This window comes from Pollachius pollachius (genome assembly GCF_949987615.1).
Source record: "Pollachius pollachius genome assembly, chromosome: 3".
NCBI classification, from domain to species: Eukaryota; Metazoa; Chordata; class Actinopteri; order Gadiformes; family Gadidae; genus Pollachius; species Pollachius pollachius.
The window spans coordinates 31,146,196-31,163,503 of NC_136936.1; the positions used below are offsets into that span (position 1 = coordinate 31,146,196).

General features: G+C 44.5%; 1 protein-coding gene across 2 annotated transcripts in view; it reads right to left on the reverse strand.

The window, feature by feature from the left end:
* The window catches only part of LOC307072844 (hyccin 2), a 66,301-nt gene that overhangs the window by 6,702 nt on the left and 42,291 nt on the right, over window positions 1-17,308 (reverse strand). For both annotated transcript variants that reach the window (XM_079732364.1, XM_079732363.1), the window contains exons 9-10: window positions 5,109-5,196; window positions 2,469-2,625 (exon numbers count right to left, since the gene is read on the reverse strand). In XM_079732364.1, the coding sequence (XP_079588490.1) occupies window positions 2,469-2,625; window positions 5,109-5,196 (245 nt within the window). The remainder of the gene's footprint in view (window positions 1-2,468; window positions 2,626-5,108; window positions 5,197-17,308) is intronic.

Genomic DNA, 17,308 nt, shown 5'->3' on the forward strand with positions numbered 1-17,308 from the left:
CCTATCGTACCGCGGCATGACATGCTTCGGCCAATGAATTGATTTACTCACCGCCATGTACACTCGGACAATTGCAGTTGTCCAATTGAGGAGCATAGTCGAACTATGGCAGTAATCGGATTAAGCGGTGCATGTAAACGTACTGAAAGTGTTGGCAGGTGAACGGGAACCTGAACCAAGGTGTATCAGGGTGAGTGTAAACTTGGACCAAAGTGTACCAGGTGAGTGTCAACCTGGACCAAAGTGTACCAGGTGAGTGTGAACCTGGACCAAGGTGTACCAGGTGAGTGTGAATCTGGACCAAAGTGTACCAGGTGAGTGTAAACCTGGACAAAGGTGTACCAGGTGAGTGTGAACCTTGACTAAAGGGTTAAAGTTTACCAGGTAAGTGTAACCTGGACCAGGTTCAAAGGGTAACCAGGTGAATGGGAACCTGGACTAAAGGGTCAAAGTGTACCAGGTGAGTGTAAACCTGGACCAGAGTCAAAGGGTAACCAGGTTAATGTGAACCTGGACTAAAGGGTCAAAGTGTTCCAGGTGCGTAAACTTGTACCAGGGTCCAAGGGTCACCAGGTGAATGTATCCCGTCTGGACAAAAGTTACAGCTCATTCCAATGGTGGCTTATGAAAAATAGTTTGCTCCTAGTTTCGGCGAGATGAAACTGTTATGTGAGGGATGGCATGGATGTAAGTACAATAAAGAAATAACTGTTAAATTGGATAGGATGCCAGGCAGACACTGGGAACATGCCAGTTGCTACTGGCAAATTCATCTCAAAGTATCCAAACTGAACTACTAGATAACGAGAAAGAAGAACAAATAAATCATTAAAGCCAAGTATCCAATTATTAATAAAATAATTGAACGGGAGCAAATTTTGAATGGGCCATTGCCCGTTCCCCTCCTGCACGGATTGGAAGGTTGAATTTTATGTTTCTCATGCACATGCCGGAGGAGACGGGGGGAGGGAGGGTCTGATTCTCACTGAGCGTTGCGCTGATGATCACAATATGGGAAAAGGTCTCTCCAGAACACACCACAAGCAATACAGGCAAGCGTCTGCACACAGGAACAAAATGGAGATGGACACAAACCCTGCAGTACTGCGAGCCACCACCGTGTGGCGACAGAGGAGCAGCAGAGACCTGAGGTCTTCTGAGGAAGTGTTTTGGAAGACAAATTGGCCAGCAGAAGTTAAGCGCCAGATAAATCCAACTGATTTGCAGCATTAATAATGAGTGGTACTGCTGCACATGCTCAGACTCCGCTTGCATACGCTAGCACCGGACATGCTCAGTGAGTGACAGGGCCTCCTGGGGGGCGGGGTCAACCGGAGACCAGGTGATGTGATGACAGCAGGCCCATGCAAAGCGGCCCGGGGTCCAGCTCTCCTTTTACCGCCAGAACAACACCTGGGCGGGGGGGGGATCGGCAGCAGGACCAGTCCAGCGTGGGAGGGGAGCGGGGGAGCCAAAAGGCGGGGGTGACTAAGACTCTGGGGAGGAGGAGGAGGAGGAGGAGGGCAGCCAGAAAATGAAGATCAGCATCAGGGCGCGGTGACTCTCTCCCAGGAGGAGGAGGGGGAGGTGCAGCAGCGGGCAGGGGGGGGGGAACCGGAGGGGGCAGGGTGTGGTCCCTTGGCTTCGAGAGACCACGTCCCGCCCCGCGCTGAGCTCCTACCCTCCATTATGGCCGGGGGCCCCGTGTGGACGGCGCTGCTGCTGTAGTTGCTAGGGCGACCGGGCGGCCATGCCCCTTCCTTGGCGGTGCCCGACGGCTCCTGCTGGTGGGCGTGGTTCTGGTGGGCGTGGCTAGGAGGGTGGGCGGGGACTCTGAGCTCGGAGTCACTTGAGAGGTCAAAATTATCTGGGAGTCAACAAGACAAGATGGGTTGACGCCCTTTAGTGGCCCCCCCTTCGAGACAGGCCTCAATGAAGGGCCCCTCCACCTGAAGACTTCAACCCCCCTACCCTACAGCAGCACTGTGTGGACAAGAGGCAATCAACCAGAGGATGTCTAATCTAAGCATTTGGACCATTTCCTCCAAAATGTGACTCTCAAATGCATAGATGTTTTATATCACAAATCATAACTACAAGGAAAGAGGAACTAGGCAAGCAGCACAGAGCAGCAGGACACACGAGTGTAAAGCAGGAACACACACTGGATGGTGCTGGTTCATCATGAAGCCTGTAGGATAGAGCTTATGATATAGAAACCAGTATACACTAGTATATACCAGGTACACCAGTATATACCAGGGACCTAAACACACACTACAGGACTGTTGTTTGAACACTCTACAGAGACACACTGAGACATGTACTGTATTAAATAACGAATGGGACACAAAGTAAATTACTCCCTCGGCTCCCCCTGAAACCCAAGGAGAGGTACTTGTCCCTTAAGGGGTGGGCTGCACCCATCGCCCTGGACCCAGCACTCTGCTGTTGGAAGCAGGCCTTACCCTCTCTCTTCCAGCGGTGGCGGCGGATGGAGGCGGTGGTGATGGCGGAGATGGAGATGCGTCTGACGGTGGGGGTGACCTCCACCTGGAGCACCTGGCGGGCGCGGGGCTCGTCAGGGGCGCTGGCCGGCAGGGAGTTCCTCATGGCGTCCCCCACCTGAGGAGAGCAGGGACATTGTCAGCCCGTCACTACTCACGCCCTCCATGAGTCAGCTGAGCTCTGGAGCCGTCTGACAACGTCACAGCAGAACAACTGGGGAGTCAGTATAAGGGTTAGCTTATACTACCCTAACCCTAACCTCTATTAACACCAGCGAATCCCAACCCCTGGTCCCCGAACACGTTAGAACCAGGCTTTCCTTGTGTTTCTCTTCTAAATTGTATTATTTTGTATTATTGCATTGTTGAAGTGAGCCTGAGACTAAAGCATTTCATTGCTGTTGCTTTAATTGTCATGAATATGACACCATCTTGAAAAAAAGCCACATTATTTGTTGAAAAATGATGCATCTTAAAATGATGCATTAAAATTTACTACCGATCCTCCGAATAAAGGTTGGGAACCCCTGTGCTACACGACCTAGCTCCAGAACTACAACAGAGAAGACCTTTCGGAGGGAGAAGCTCTCTAAGGAGACCAGGAGGTCGAAACCCAGCCTACGTACAGAGTGATGGAGCAGCTGCTACATTCCACATCTCATTAGGATCACAGCTTTATCGCTACGTTTTTAGGTCTTTGGGTCTACAGTAGGTCCATAGTAGGTCTTTGGGTCTATAGAAGGTATTTGGCTCTATATTAGGTCTTTGGGTCTATAGTAGGTAATTGGGTGTATAGTAGGTCTTAGGTAGGTCTATAGTAGGTATTTGGGTCTACAGGAGGTCTTTGGGTCTATAGTAGGTCCATAGTAGGTCTTTGGGTCTATAGCAGGTTTATACTAGGTATTTGGCTCTATAGTAGGTCTTTAGTAGGTCTTTGGATCTATAATAGGTCTATAATAGGTTTCGGTTCTATGATAGGTCTTTGGGTCTATAGTAGGTCTATAGTAGGCATTTGGGTCTATAGTAGGTATTTGGGTCTATAGTAGGTCTTTGGGTCTATAGTAGGTCTTCGGTCTATAGTAGGTCTATAGTGGGTAATTGGGTCTATAGTAGGTCTTCGGTCTATAGTAGGTCTATAGTGGGTAATTGGGTCTATAGTAGGTCTACATTAGGTCTATAGTAGGTCTTTGGGTCTATAATAGGTATTTGGGTCTATAGTAGATCTTTGGATCGAAGCAGGTCTTTGGTCTAAAGTAGGTCTATAGTTGGTCTATAGTAGGTCTATCGAAGGTCTTTGGGTCGATAGTAGGTCTTAAGAGTCGATAGTAGGTCTTTGGGTCTATCGTAGGTCTATAGTAGGTCTTTGGATCTATAGTAGGTGTATAGTTGGTCTATAGTAGATCTAAAGTAAGTCTATACTAGGTATTTGGGTCTATAGTAGGTCTTTAGTAGGTCTTTGGATCTACAGTACGTCTATAGTAGGTTTTGGGTCTATAGTAGGTCTTTGGGTCTGTAGCAAGTCTATAGTAGGCATTTGGGTCTATAGTAGGTCTTTGGGTCTGTAGTAGGTCTATAGTAGGCATTTGGGTCTATAGTAGGTCTTTGGCTCTATAGTAGGTCTTTGGGTCTATAATAGGTCTTTGGGTCTATAGTAGATCTTTGGGTCGATTGTAGGCCTTTGGGTCTAAAGTAGGTCTTTGGTCTATACTAGGTGTTTGTTTCTATAGTTGGTCTATAGTAGGTCTTTGGGTCAATAGTAGGTCTATAGCAGGTCTTTGGGTCGATAGTAGGTCTTAGAGTCGATAGAGATCTTTGGGTCTATCATAGGTCTATAGTAGGTCTTTGGGTCTATAGTAGGTCTATAGTTGGTCTATAGTAGATCTATAGTAAGTTTATACTAGGTATTTGGGTCTATAGTAGGTCTTTGGATCTGCAGTAGGTCTATTGATGGTTTTGGGTCTATGGTAGGTCTTTGGGTCTATGGTAGGTCGATAGTATGCATTTGGGTCTATAGTAGGTCTATAGTAGGTCTTTGGGTCTATAGTAGGTATTTGGGTCTACAGTACGTCTATAGTAGGTATTTTGGTCTATTGTAGGTATTTGGGTCTATAGTAGATCTATAGTAGGTCTTTGGGTCTATAGTAGGTATTTGGGTCTAAAGTACGTCTATAGTAGGTCTATAGTAGGTATTTTGGTCTATAGTAGGTATTTGAGTCTATAGTAGGTCCATAGTAGGTCTTTGGGTCTATAGTAGGACTTTGTGTCGATAGTAGGTCTTTGGGTCTATAGTAGGTATTTGAGTCTACAGTACGTCCATAGTAGGTCTATAGTAGGTATTTTGGTCTATTGTAGGTATTTGGGTCTATAGTAGGTATTTGAGTCTATAGTAGGTGCATAGTGGGTCTTTGGGTCTATAGTAGGACTTTGTGTCGATAGTAGGTCTTTGGGTCTATAGTAGGTATTTGGGTCTACAGTACGTCCATAGTAGGTCTATAGTACGTATTTTGGTCTATTGTAGGTATTTGGGTCTATAGTAGGTATTTGAGTCTATAGTAGGTCCATAGTAGGTCTTTGGGTCTATAGTAGGTGTTTTGGTCTTACCAGTAGTGGCTGGGAGTAGAGCTCTAACTGGGATCTGTATAGGATGTCTTCTAGCGCCTCTCGACCCAGCTCCCACTCTCCATTGTATCTGCGCACACACACACACACACACACACACACACACACACACACACACACACACACAGATAAACATGAGACTGTGAGACATGACGCTGGTCTATTATTGAAAGTAATTTGATAAGGAAAAGATGAGCAGGTGTGAACACTCAGGTGTCCGCATTATGAGCTCAAATCATAGGGTTTAAAAGGGTGTATATCAGCAAACCTTTCATGACTAATATTTCAAATAATCAAATTGAAAAGTGCAGAAAAAGTGAGTATTTACAGTTAAGAGGTGGATAAACGGTCAGGGTTGATCAATCATCCTCCTGATGAGTATGTTCTTATTACAAGGATCAGAGGGCTTTGTCTAAAATGACGTTGGCGGCCGTTTTGAGCCGAGGGGAAATTCTTTGTGATGCATGGGAGAAATATTCAGATCGGACAGACATGACTCATAAAAACTCTGGGTTTGTTGAGGTCTTGGGAGTCAAGGACATCTCCTATTCTCATGACGCAGTGACAAGGAAACCAAGGAGAGGGAATCAAACAGTCATCAACATGGATGAACATCGACTGGAGAGCGTTCTCACTTTAGAAGAGACAAATGACTGAGGAGGTTCAATGAAACCTTTGTGATGTGGAGAGGATCACGGGAGCTGTAGATGAAACGCTCAGAGAGAGACAGACAGAGAGAAAACTAACTAACTATTTACTCACTGAGCGCTGCAGCACAGAAATTAAAAAAAGGAGAGAGAATCCCAGAGAGAAGGATGAAAAGAATGTCAGTAAGACAGATGGAGCGACATGGATCTAGATATTTTTTGACTCTCACTAATCTGCGTTGAATATGCAGCAGCATGCGCCCTTGTTTAAGGTGAGCCATGTTCTTCAGGGGTGGAGAGTCAAGGTTCATCCGGTGACCTCAGCCTTTTCCCCTGTGTAGGGTGAGGGTCACTCATGGCCCAAGGACAAATGCACAGGAGCTCAGGCTGATGAAGATGATGAATTTGATGTTGGTGCTGATGATGGTGATGATGGTAATGATGAAGAGGTTGATGACGATGAGGCCTATTGTTGTTGATAATGATGAAGGTAGGTAGGAAGGTATAGAAAAACATAGGAATAATGTTTGTTAAATGCGCAATTATAAGAAAAACGTATGTAAATATATAAAAATATGTAAATAGTTAACGTTGATCGTGAAAATGGTTAATTAAACGAAAGAAGGGGGTAGGGGACCTACAAGCTTTTGCTTCCCTCTACTCCTTTTTTTTTGAACATGTAATGAGACTATTTAATTTTGTTACATATTTTTATGTTGATTCTTAAATATGTTTTTGTTAATGTCTACATGTTCAAGAAAATAAATAAATAAATAAGGTACTGAGGAGGATGAGGTTGTGTGGCAGAACCTTTTTTTCATTCAGTATAGAGAACTGTGAATAGCGGTTTTGCTAAGTTAGTTGATTGTCCACCAAAGGGAACCACGTGCACACACCGACCATGTGTCTGTACCGACCATGTGCACATACCGACCATGTGTCTGTACTGACCATTTGCACACACCGACCATGTGTCTGTACCAGTGGCGGCTGGTGGTTTAGAAAGTGAGGGAGGAAGGACTGCACGCTTGACTGCCATTGGCCTGCTTGCACTGTTAGTGGCGTATGGTGGCATAATTATGTGAGACTCAGGTAGTTTCAGGGTGTTTTGGTGAACTACAAAATAGCAGGGAAGGATAATTATTTGAATACAATTGATACAAATCCACCAGTGGCAGAATTGTACTTTGAAAGCTGGTGTGCAGCATGTCTTGGACTACAAGGGCAGAAGGAAAGGATGCAAAGCCAATTAGTCAAATAATCTTGATTTGTAAAACTAAATAAAAAAATGTGGTCCTATCATTTGTGGTATAATGCCAATTGGTTATAATTGGTTATTTTTATTGTCCCGTAGGGGGCGCTGTGGTTATGAGATGCGCTGATACTACTGGAAGGGAGAAACAAAGAAAATAAAGGAACTGGCAACATTTAGCAATCCAACCTCCTGAACCATTTGATTTCTCAAAGCCACATGAATGGATATAGATTTGAACGGTTCCGTCAGGCAAGCAATTTAACAACATGCTTGGACGAAAACCAGGTGAATACTCGGATAGGAGATGAAGCGGGTGACGTTTTGAGAGGCTTAAAACTCGGAGTGTGGAAGACCAACTCGTATATGGCAAAGTATGTTGGCCTTCAGGCCTTCCTTATTGTGAAAAAGAACATTGTCTAAGAGCGTGCAAGATTTAATATGCGGAAGCAAGAAGCAAATGAAAATGTTGATACATTCGTGACTGCCCTGTATGCACTAGCAGAGCACTGCAATTATGGGATTTTGCATGACGAGTTTATAAGAGACAGAATAGTTTTTGGATTGGCAAATGAACACCTCTCTTGACGTATGCAAATGGAGAGACTTATCCCTGGAGAAAGCCATTAATATGGCTAGACCAGGGGTCGGCAACCTGCGGCTCCGGAGCCGCATGCGGCTCTTTAGCCCCTCAGCCGTGGCTCCCTGCAGTTTTCTTAAAAAAAAAAATATATATATATATATATATATATTATATATATTTTTTTATATATATCGTCAACTAAACGAGAGGTCGCAATGGATGCGCAATAGCGCTACCGTGAGGGGGGGAGTGAATGACAAAGCTTCGTTGATTTGCAGGTGGCTAATCCCAGTAGGAGTTAAATCTTTAACTGGCATCTGGCATCAGGAAGTAGCCTAGATGCTGCCATTGGCAGGAGGCGGGACATGCCAGTGAGCCGCCAATCAGCAGCATCCACCGTTGACAGCCAATTGCACGAACGAATACTGAGCGAGAAGGGTTTACAGCATTAAAGTTCGTAGTCAAAAAGTTATTTAGCTGTGTTGAATATTAAAGTTTCAGTACGTTATATTTTGATAATAAAGGTCCTTACAGTTTTTTCATTACTTGACTATTGTATCGCTATGCTATGCTATGCTATCTATTCCTTGTTTACATTGCTGGCCATGACTGATCACGTAGAACGTCAACGGTTGACGCTGCTGACTGGCTACTGTAGTCTACTGTAGGCTACTGTAGGCTATCCCTGATGCCACATGACAGCTAAAGATTTAACCATGTAACTCCCTCTCTGACTAATATTGAGTAAACTTACCATGGATAAATCCAAGAAAAGAAAAGTGGCAGAGGAAAATCGAGATTTTAATTCAGCGTGGACAGATTCATTTGCTTTCAGTACTACTGATGCAGGCTTACCTATATGCTTGATATGTGGCGAGAAATTAGCCAATAACAAAAAATGTAATGTTGAGACAAAGACATTTCCAGAACAAACACTCCGCATTTGCTGAAAAGTACCAAGCAGGAGATGAAAGGAAAAGAGCGATTTCGGAACTGCTGCGGAAATGTGAGCAGAGTAAAATTACTTTTAAGAAATGGATCAAGTCTCCAAATTCAACAACTGCTGCTAGTTTTGCGGCAGCTCAGGAGATCGTCAGGTGCGGAAAGCCATTCACAGATGGAGAATACTTGAAAGAGACATTCATTAAAATATCAGAACATCTATTCTCGGACTTTAAAAACAAAACTGAAATTGTTCAGAAAATTAAAGATATGCCTCTCTCTGCAAAAGCCGTAAAGGACAGGACCATTAAGATGTCAGAAAACATCACCAGTCAACAAATTAACGACATAAATTCAGCTCCAGCATTCTCCATCGCCTGTGATGAGTCCAGTGATGTGAACGACATTGAACAACTAGCGCTGTTATGCAAATACGTGAACTCTGACGGGCCGCAGGAAGAAATCATTGAGTTGATACCGCTCAAAGGCCAAACACGGGGGGAGGACATTTGTGAGGCTGTGGTGAATTGTTTAAAAGCCAAAGGAATAAATACCACCAACATGGTGTCAGTGGCTACTGATGGGGCACCTAGTATGAGAGGAACACAGAAGGGGTTTATTACTTTACTTCAGAAGTCGCTGGGTCGAGAGCTGCTGACGTTTCACTGCATCCTGCACCAAGAAGCACTGTGCGCTCAAACATTTCCCCCCGAATGCAAAGAGGTGATGGACCTTGTCATTCAGATAGTCAACAAAATAATGGCAAAAGGGTTAAACCACCGACAGTTCTGTTCATTGTTAGATGAAGTCGACAGCGCATATTCGGATCTCCTGCTGCATAACAAAGTCCGGTGGCTGTCCAGGGGAGAAGTGCTTAAACGGTTTGCGGCTTGTCTGGAACAAGTGAAAACTTTCCTGGAAAGTAAGGGCCTCACCTATCCAGAACTGGAACACCCAGATTGGCTGGAAAAGCTGCACTTCATGGTGGATATGACAGGTCACCTTAACATGCTGAACAGAAGTCTCCAGGGAAAAGGAAGCACTGCCCTTCAGCTGCTGGAGTATGTTTTGGCGTTCGAGCGCAAGATGACAGTGTTTGCCAGAGATGTGGAGAAAGGTACGTTCTCTCACTTCCCCTCCCTGAGAGAGTTCAAAACGTCACACAACATCAATTGTGAGTACTTGCAGCACACGATCATTGCAATGCAAACTGCATTTGGACAAAGATTCAGTGAGTTCAGAAAGGAAAAAAGCACATTATCCTTCCCCGTCACACCCCTGGACATCGACCCGTCCATGCTGAACATGTCAGCATTCACTTTCGTGAGTCAACCCGATCTTGAAATTGAACTGGCTGACATAGCTGACAAAGAGGTATGGGTGTCCAAGTTCAAAAGTCTGACAGCTGATCTCGAAGACGTCGCCCGTCGGAAGGCTATTCTCGCTCGAGAACACAAATGGAGCGAAATAGAAAACCTTCCCAAACCCGACAAACTTGTGTTTGAGACATGGAATGCAATTCCCGAAACTTATCACAACATCAAGAAGTATGCCTTTGGAGTCCTGTCCATCTTTGGATCCACATACTTATGCGAGCAAATATTTTCTAACATGAACTATGTCAAATCAAAATATCGCTCACGCCTCACAGATGTCAGCCTGCAATCCTGCGTTAAGATGAAGGTCACGTCCTACAGCCCCGACATAGAAAAGCTCAGCAGTGATGTTTAGAAACAGAAATCACATTAAACAGGTGAGGACACTACAATTTAATAGGCTATTATTTTGCACCAAAAAATATATATTTTAGAAACTGAGCTGGTGTGTTATTTTGATTTTTGTTCAGATTCGATGGTTTATTGCTGTGGCCGAGGAAAAATCAAGAGGATGACAACAAACCTATGTTTACCTGTTTAGGTGTTCTTTATGTTTAGACTTATTATAGCCTACTCGTTCTATATGTTTGATTTATTTCAAAGTTATTTCTCCTCTTCATAAGAGTTTGAGGTTTTCCTGTTAGAACAGCAATCAAATGTTCTTCAACAGCTTTCTCTTTGTTGTTTTATAATTTCATGAATGCAACGAACTATGTTCTTTATGTTTAGACTTATTATACTCGTTCTATTTGTTTGATTTATTTCAAAGTTATTTCTCCTCTTCATAAGAGTTTGAGGTTTTCCTGTTAGAACAGCATAAAATGTTCTTCAACAGCTTTCTCTTTGTTGTTTTATAATTTCATGAATGCAACGAACTATGTTTTTTTTTACAGAGTGTCACAGGGAGGGGGTGAATTAAAAAGTTTGCGGCTCCAAACATTTTTTTTTTGCGGGAGATGGGCCAAAATGGCTCTTTTGATACAAAAGGTTGCCGACCCCTGGGCTAGACAGTTAGAAGAAATAAAAAAGCAACAAACCATACTAAGGAATGATGCTAGCATGAAGCAGACTGAGGCTAGCTCTGTGGCACGGCAGGCAGCAAAAAGACAGAAGTAAGTTCACCAAAATTAAAAACTATGGGACAAAGCCACAGGGCTGTCAAAGCAAATTTACAAAAGGCTCCAACTGTTCTAAGTGTGGTGGTATGCCTCATGCTAAGCACGAATGCCCTGCAAATGATGTCGAGTGCCATTCTTGTGGGAAGATGGGACACTACCAGCGTGTGTGTCGTGCAGGTAGAGCTGTGCATAGTATAGAAGAGGAGGAGGAATGTTTCTTTCTTGGTCCTGTGACCAATTACTGATGAGTGGACTGTTAAGATAAACATTCAGGACAAAACAATCATTTTTAAACTTGACACTGTAGCAGATGTCACAGTTGCCTCACAGTCTGATTTTGACAACAATTTCTCTAACTCCAAGTCACCGTCCTCCAAAAGACGAAAAAGCCCTTGTTGGGTCCTGGACAGATTCCCTTGGAGGTGGTGGAGTTTACCAGACTGCAATTGACAATAGTTGATAAGCAAGCTCTTGAGAATATTTATGTGGTCAAAAAATTAAGTAATACATTGTTTGGGTTGCCAACCATTAAAGTCCTGGGCCTACTGCACCGTGTTAATAGTATAGACAAGGCTACACTAAAATCAGATTACCCCAAGCTGTGCAGTGGCCTTGGCGTATTTCAGCAGCCATACGCTATCAAACTTAAATCAGGGGCCGTACCGGTTTCTGTGAAAACCCCAAGGAGGATTCCCCTGCCGTTAGTGGATAAAGTCACAGATGAGCTCCATTGAATGGAAGCCCTGGGTGTCAGCCGGGTGGAGGAGCAAACTGACTGGTGTGCCGGAATTGTGGTTGTGGCCAAGAAAGACAAAAAGGTCAGGTTGTGTGTTGACTTGACGGACTTAAATTAGTATGTATGCCGTGAGAAGTATATTTTGCCATCAGTAGGGCAGAGCCTTGGAACGCTCGCCGGGGCTAAAGTGTTAAGCAAATTAGATGCAAACATGGGCTTCTGGCAGATCCCCCTGACAGAGGCATCTGCAAAGTATACCACGTTCATCTCACCCTTTGGCTGGTTCCACTTTAATCGCCTTCCATTTGGTATTGCTTCGGCCCCAGGGCATTTTTAGTGTAGGATGGCTGAGGTCATTGAAGGGTTGGAAGGTGTGATTGTCCACATAGACAACTTTTTGGTGTTTGGGAAAGACCAGGAGCAGCATGACATTAGACTCCATGCCGTGCTTCAAAGACTGGAAAAAGCAGGCGTTGATTGTAGACAAGTGCAAACTCTCAAAAGACAGGGTTGTCTTTTGAGGCCATATCATCACAATCGAGGGCATCCACCCTGACCCGAGGAAAACTGAGGCCATCACAGAGATGAAGGCACCCACTAATGTGACGGAATTAAGGAGCTTTCTTGGGATAGTACATCAGTTGGGAAGATTCATTCCCCAGCTAACAGACAAAGATAAATCACTTCGTGACCTCTTGTCAATGAAGAACTCCTGTGTCTGGGACGTGAACCAGGCGACAGCATTTAAAGAGCTAAAGAAAGCTGTCTTCTCCTCTAGTGCTGGCCATGTACAACCCAAACATAGAAACCAAAGTGTCAGCTGATGCCTCATCATACGACTTGGGAGGCGTTCTTCTTCAGAAATGGGGGGAAGAATGGAAGCCTGTGGCATACGCATCACGGTCGCTTAGCATGACAGAAAAGCATTATGCGCAGGTGGAGAAAGAGGCTCTGGGGCTCACCTGGGTTTGTGAGCGATTCAAAATGTTCCTAGTTGGAAAGCAATTCTGCCTGGAAACCGATTCCAAACCTCTTCTGAACCTACTCTGAGCCCAAGCTCTAGATCTATTTCCACCAAGAATTGAGCGCTTCAGGAGGAGGCTGATGAGCTACACATATTCTATTGTGTACGTGCCGGGCAAGTCACTTGGGACAGCAGATACCCTGTCACGCGCACCTGTGACATCATGCACATCCACTGAAGACATGGAACTTATGGAGAGCACAAACATTTATGTGGACTGTGTCATAAATAACCTGTCTCTTCCTATGTGAAAAACCTAAAAGAACAGTTAAAAGCAGACAATGTCTGCTTACGCGTGATGACACTGTGCGCTGAAGGATGGCTGCTTCATGCAAAACAGGAGCCTGTGCTAAAAAACTAATGGCTTGAGCAAGCTACACTTACCGTGAGAGATGGCCTACTACTTAAAGGCATGCAACTCTTTATTCCATCTGCAATACGGAATGACGTGCTTGCTAAACTACATGAGGGCCACCTTGGTATAGTGAAGTGCAAAGCACGTGCTCGGGAGTCTGTATCGTGGCCAGGACTCAGACAGCAAGTGAATGACATGGTGCTTAAATGCCGGACCTGCATACAAGAGCGGCGCAACAATAAAGAGCCACTCAGGCCAATAGAATGTCCTCAAAGGCTGTGGCAAAAGTTAGGGACGGACTTCATTCTTCCTGGAGTTCAAAACAAACCTGCTGGTCGTAGACTACTTTTCCAGGTTTGTCGAAATTGCCCTGTTATGTCACACCAGGTCCACTGACACCATTACTCACTTAAAGTCAATGTTTGCCCCTCATGGCATCCCAGAGGTTTTGATGTCAGATAATGGGCCGCAGTTTTCTGGACAAGCCTTTACTTCCTTTGCGGCTTCCTATGGAATGTAACAAGCAGTCCAGCATTTCCGCAAAGCAATGTTGAAGCAGAACGAGCCGTCCAGACGGTGAAAAGCCTTCTGAAAAAGGCAGAGGGACCCCTATTTGGCTCTACTTTCCTATAAGGCTACACCTCTCCAGAGTGGTTACAGCCCAGCCCAACTCCTTATGGGTCGGCGTCTACGTACTACTGTGCCGTCTGATCCCTCGCAGCTGGACCCTGTATTGCCAGACAGCATCCGTTTTTTTCAGAAGGAAAAGGTCAAGGGGATTACAGATGCTGAAAATTACAACAGGTGTCACCGTGCTAGAGCACTCTCAAACCTGTCCCCAGGTGATGAGGTATGGGTGACGAATGCAAAGATGCCAGGGACAGTGCTCGGGAATCACTTCACTCCGAGGTCTTACCTGGTCGATCTACCTCAGGGGGTGGTTCGACGAAACCGCCAGCACCTGATATCTCTGCAAACACCAGCGCAGGATGGAGGGGCCCCACTGCAGGAGAAGACACCTGAGCCTGAGCTGCCTGCTGCTTAGCCATCTTTGTCACCTGCTGTGGCACCACAGGCCTAAACAGCAGGGACTCCCTCTGTCCAAACCAGATTTGGGAGGACCATTGTTAAACCTAATAGGTTAGGGTTTATATAATGTTAAATAGGTCTTTCATAATAGTTCTGATAGGAACAGGCCTTTCGTCCACTAACCCCCAAGGTCTGCTGAGACAGAGGCAGTCTACCCTCTGCTAATTAAGAAAGGGAGATGTGGTATAATGCTAATTGGTTATTGTCATTGTCCCGTGGGGGGCGCTGTGGATATAAGATGCGCTGATACTACTGGAACGAAGAAGATAAAGGAACTGGCATGTTTTGAAACGAAAAAAACAAAAGTGACTCACGCATATTTATTATCAGAACACAACATCATTGGGCCTATTTTTGCCCTCAATGACAGAAGCTATTGATTGTAATTTGGCTATGTTTATTTTCAGCCACAATTGTTTTAAGAAAAATGAAGACACAAGACCAAAAGTGATGCCATTTAAAATGCATCATGCTCTGAATCATTCACTAACATCCTTTCCACAATATCAAATAGAACGGTCAGAGTAACAAACAATTAAAAGAACAAGAATATTATTTCCCAACTATTTACATGTTTGAGGCATTGTCTGCTGTACAGACCAGGTGCACACACCGACCATGTGCTGGCTGAGCACCTGGTCAGTTACATGGTCACATCCAGATGACTGAGACCACTGGTTGGATTATTGCCATGGAGATGGAAGAAGGACGAGGGGATCCCAGCAGGACTGAGATATTGGGACTCCTGGCGGTGCAGGCAGATGCTCCACCGGTGTCCATCGGGTAGATCCACCTGGTGGATCTACCCCACTGGAGGTCTGCAGGGTCCTGGATCGTGGACTTCCTGACTGGAGGCCTGCTTTCCGTCCGCCTGCAGAGATGCGTGTCTACCCCTGTACATCCAAGACCTAGTCCACCGCACAGCATCCTGCTACCTGCAGTCTCTGAGGACTGCAGCAGCTGGACGCCCCAGGGTGTTGAGGAGAAAGATGGAGGACGGGGCTGTGGTGGACACCCCAGAGAACAGAGGAAGGACAGGGCTGTGGGGTACACCTCAGGGAGGACAGGGCTGTGGGGGACACCTGGTGGAGGACCAGGCTGTGGTGAAAACCTCGAGGACTGTGTGAGCTAAACCCCTTGCAACTCCTCATCAGTAGGACCAAAGAGAGGCTTTTGGACCTGAGGAGTCCTGCTGAGCCCCTCTCCGTCCAGGGAGTGGATACAGACATTGTTCCAGGGCCTGGACGCCCACGAGGACAACAGGCTGGTCCAGACAGTGTCACCATCAAGCCCCCAGGAACAGTGCATACTTCCGTAATCCACCAGTGCTCAGCGGCCAAGCCTGGTATTGCAGCTGTTTAAGCGGGCTGTGGACGGGTCCCTCGATTCAAGGGGCCCAGAAGTAGATATCTCCGTTCACTCCAATACAAGTGGGGAACAGGAATGTGTCTCCGCAAAAAATGACTGGATATCAATCAAAGGCTCATAATTATCTTTATGCCATGTACTAAAAAAATGTAAGTTTTCTCTTTTCAAAACGCCACCTCTAGCGTTTTATTAGCCGTTTTATGTTATTATTTTTTGCTGGAGAAGGAGGGGTGGGCAGCTGAAAGGAGTCGTAGTGAAACAAATGTTGTTTTGGCCCGGCATTCGAGAGGGGCTAGTGCACGGCTCCGTTAATTTCTTGTGTCCGAGGATTTTCCTTTTACTTAACATGAATGACGTTGATGGTTTTTAGGCACTGCGGTGACTTTTTATCACTAAAAGTGTTTTAGTGATAAAGGGATTTTTTGACTGGTTCAGCTGCTGCTCAATGACTCACGTTCTTCTGCTTGCGATCATTGCGATTCACCATTTATTGAACCATTTATCCAAAAGATCCAAGGACAAAGAACGGGTACATACGGTATCATTTTTATAATATTGTTAATAGCCTAATAAACATTTCAGTTGTGTTAGTATTTAATTTTTAATTTGCTTGTTTAGCTATGTATGACAGTTAACAATGTTGTTGTAGGCCTATTACAAACATGTATGTGGGTAGGCTACTCCAACCTCGTTGCCGATCGATATGTAACCATTTATTTTTATATAAATTATTGACAGCATTTTTCGTAAATAGTTGGATGGAATCTGTATCGTTTTCTAGGCCAACGTACATGTACTATGTTGTTGGTATTATATGTTATATGGAGCAATCTATCTGTTCAGCCAACAATGGTTATGATAGACTAAAAGTTCAGAATGTAATCTTTCTAGGGGTGTGTCACATGATTTGTCATAAATTGAAATGCCTCAAAACTTCATTGCAATGGGGGTTAGGGGCTTTACATAGACACAGGTAATGTTTCAGTGATGTTAAAACTGGAGCTTTCACCAACCTCTCCAAAAGAGTTGCTGCATTTCAGCACTTCAGGTGCTTCGCTAAATGTGTCTCTTTAGCATTGCTTGCATATGGCTTGACATGCTTCTTTTGATTTTCCTTGGTCATTTGCCTCAAAATCAAAGTACTTCCAAACAACATTCCTGCCGTTTTCTTTCTCTACCAAGACTGCTTGGAGGCGCTGCAATTATGAGTGTTGGATAACTTAAATAAAATTTTTGACAACTGAAATTACATTTATGTTATTAGAGAGAATAAAGTACTGAAAAGGTATCATCATCATCTAACCCCTTATAGCTCCTCCCCTACCAGAGGAGAGTCACTCTGAACTCTGAATTTTAACTTCAGTGGCGTACATCATATAAATATATATTTTATAAACATTTTGTGTCTGGTGTGATTTATATTTGATCGATAAATGACATGTGAAAATGCATTATGGTAAAGATAGGTACCTGGTGTGATATAGAATTACTGTATAGATACGTAGATGGTGTTATATAGTAGTATGGGATAGATACGTAGATGGTGCTATATACAGGTCATACTCGGAAAATTAGAATATTGTGCAAAAGTTCATTTATTTCAGTAATTAAACTTAAAAGGCCAAACTAATACATTATGTAGACTCATTACATGCAAAGTGAGATATTCCAAGCCTTTATTTGTTATAATTT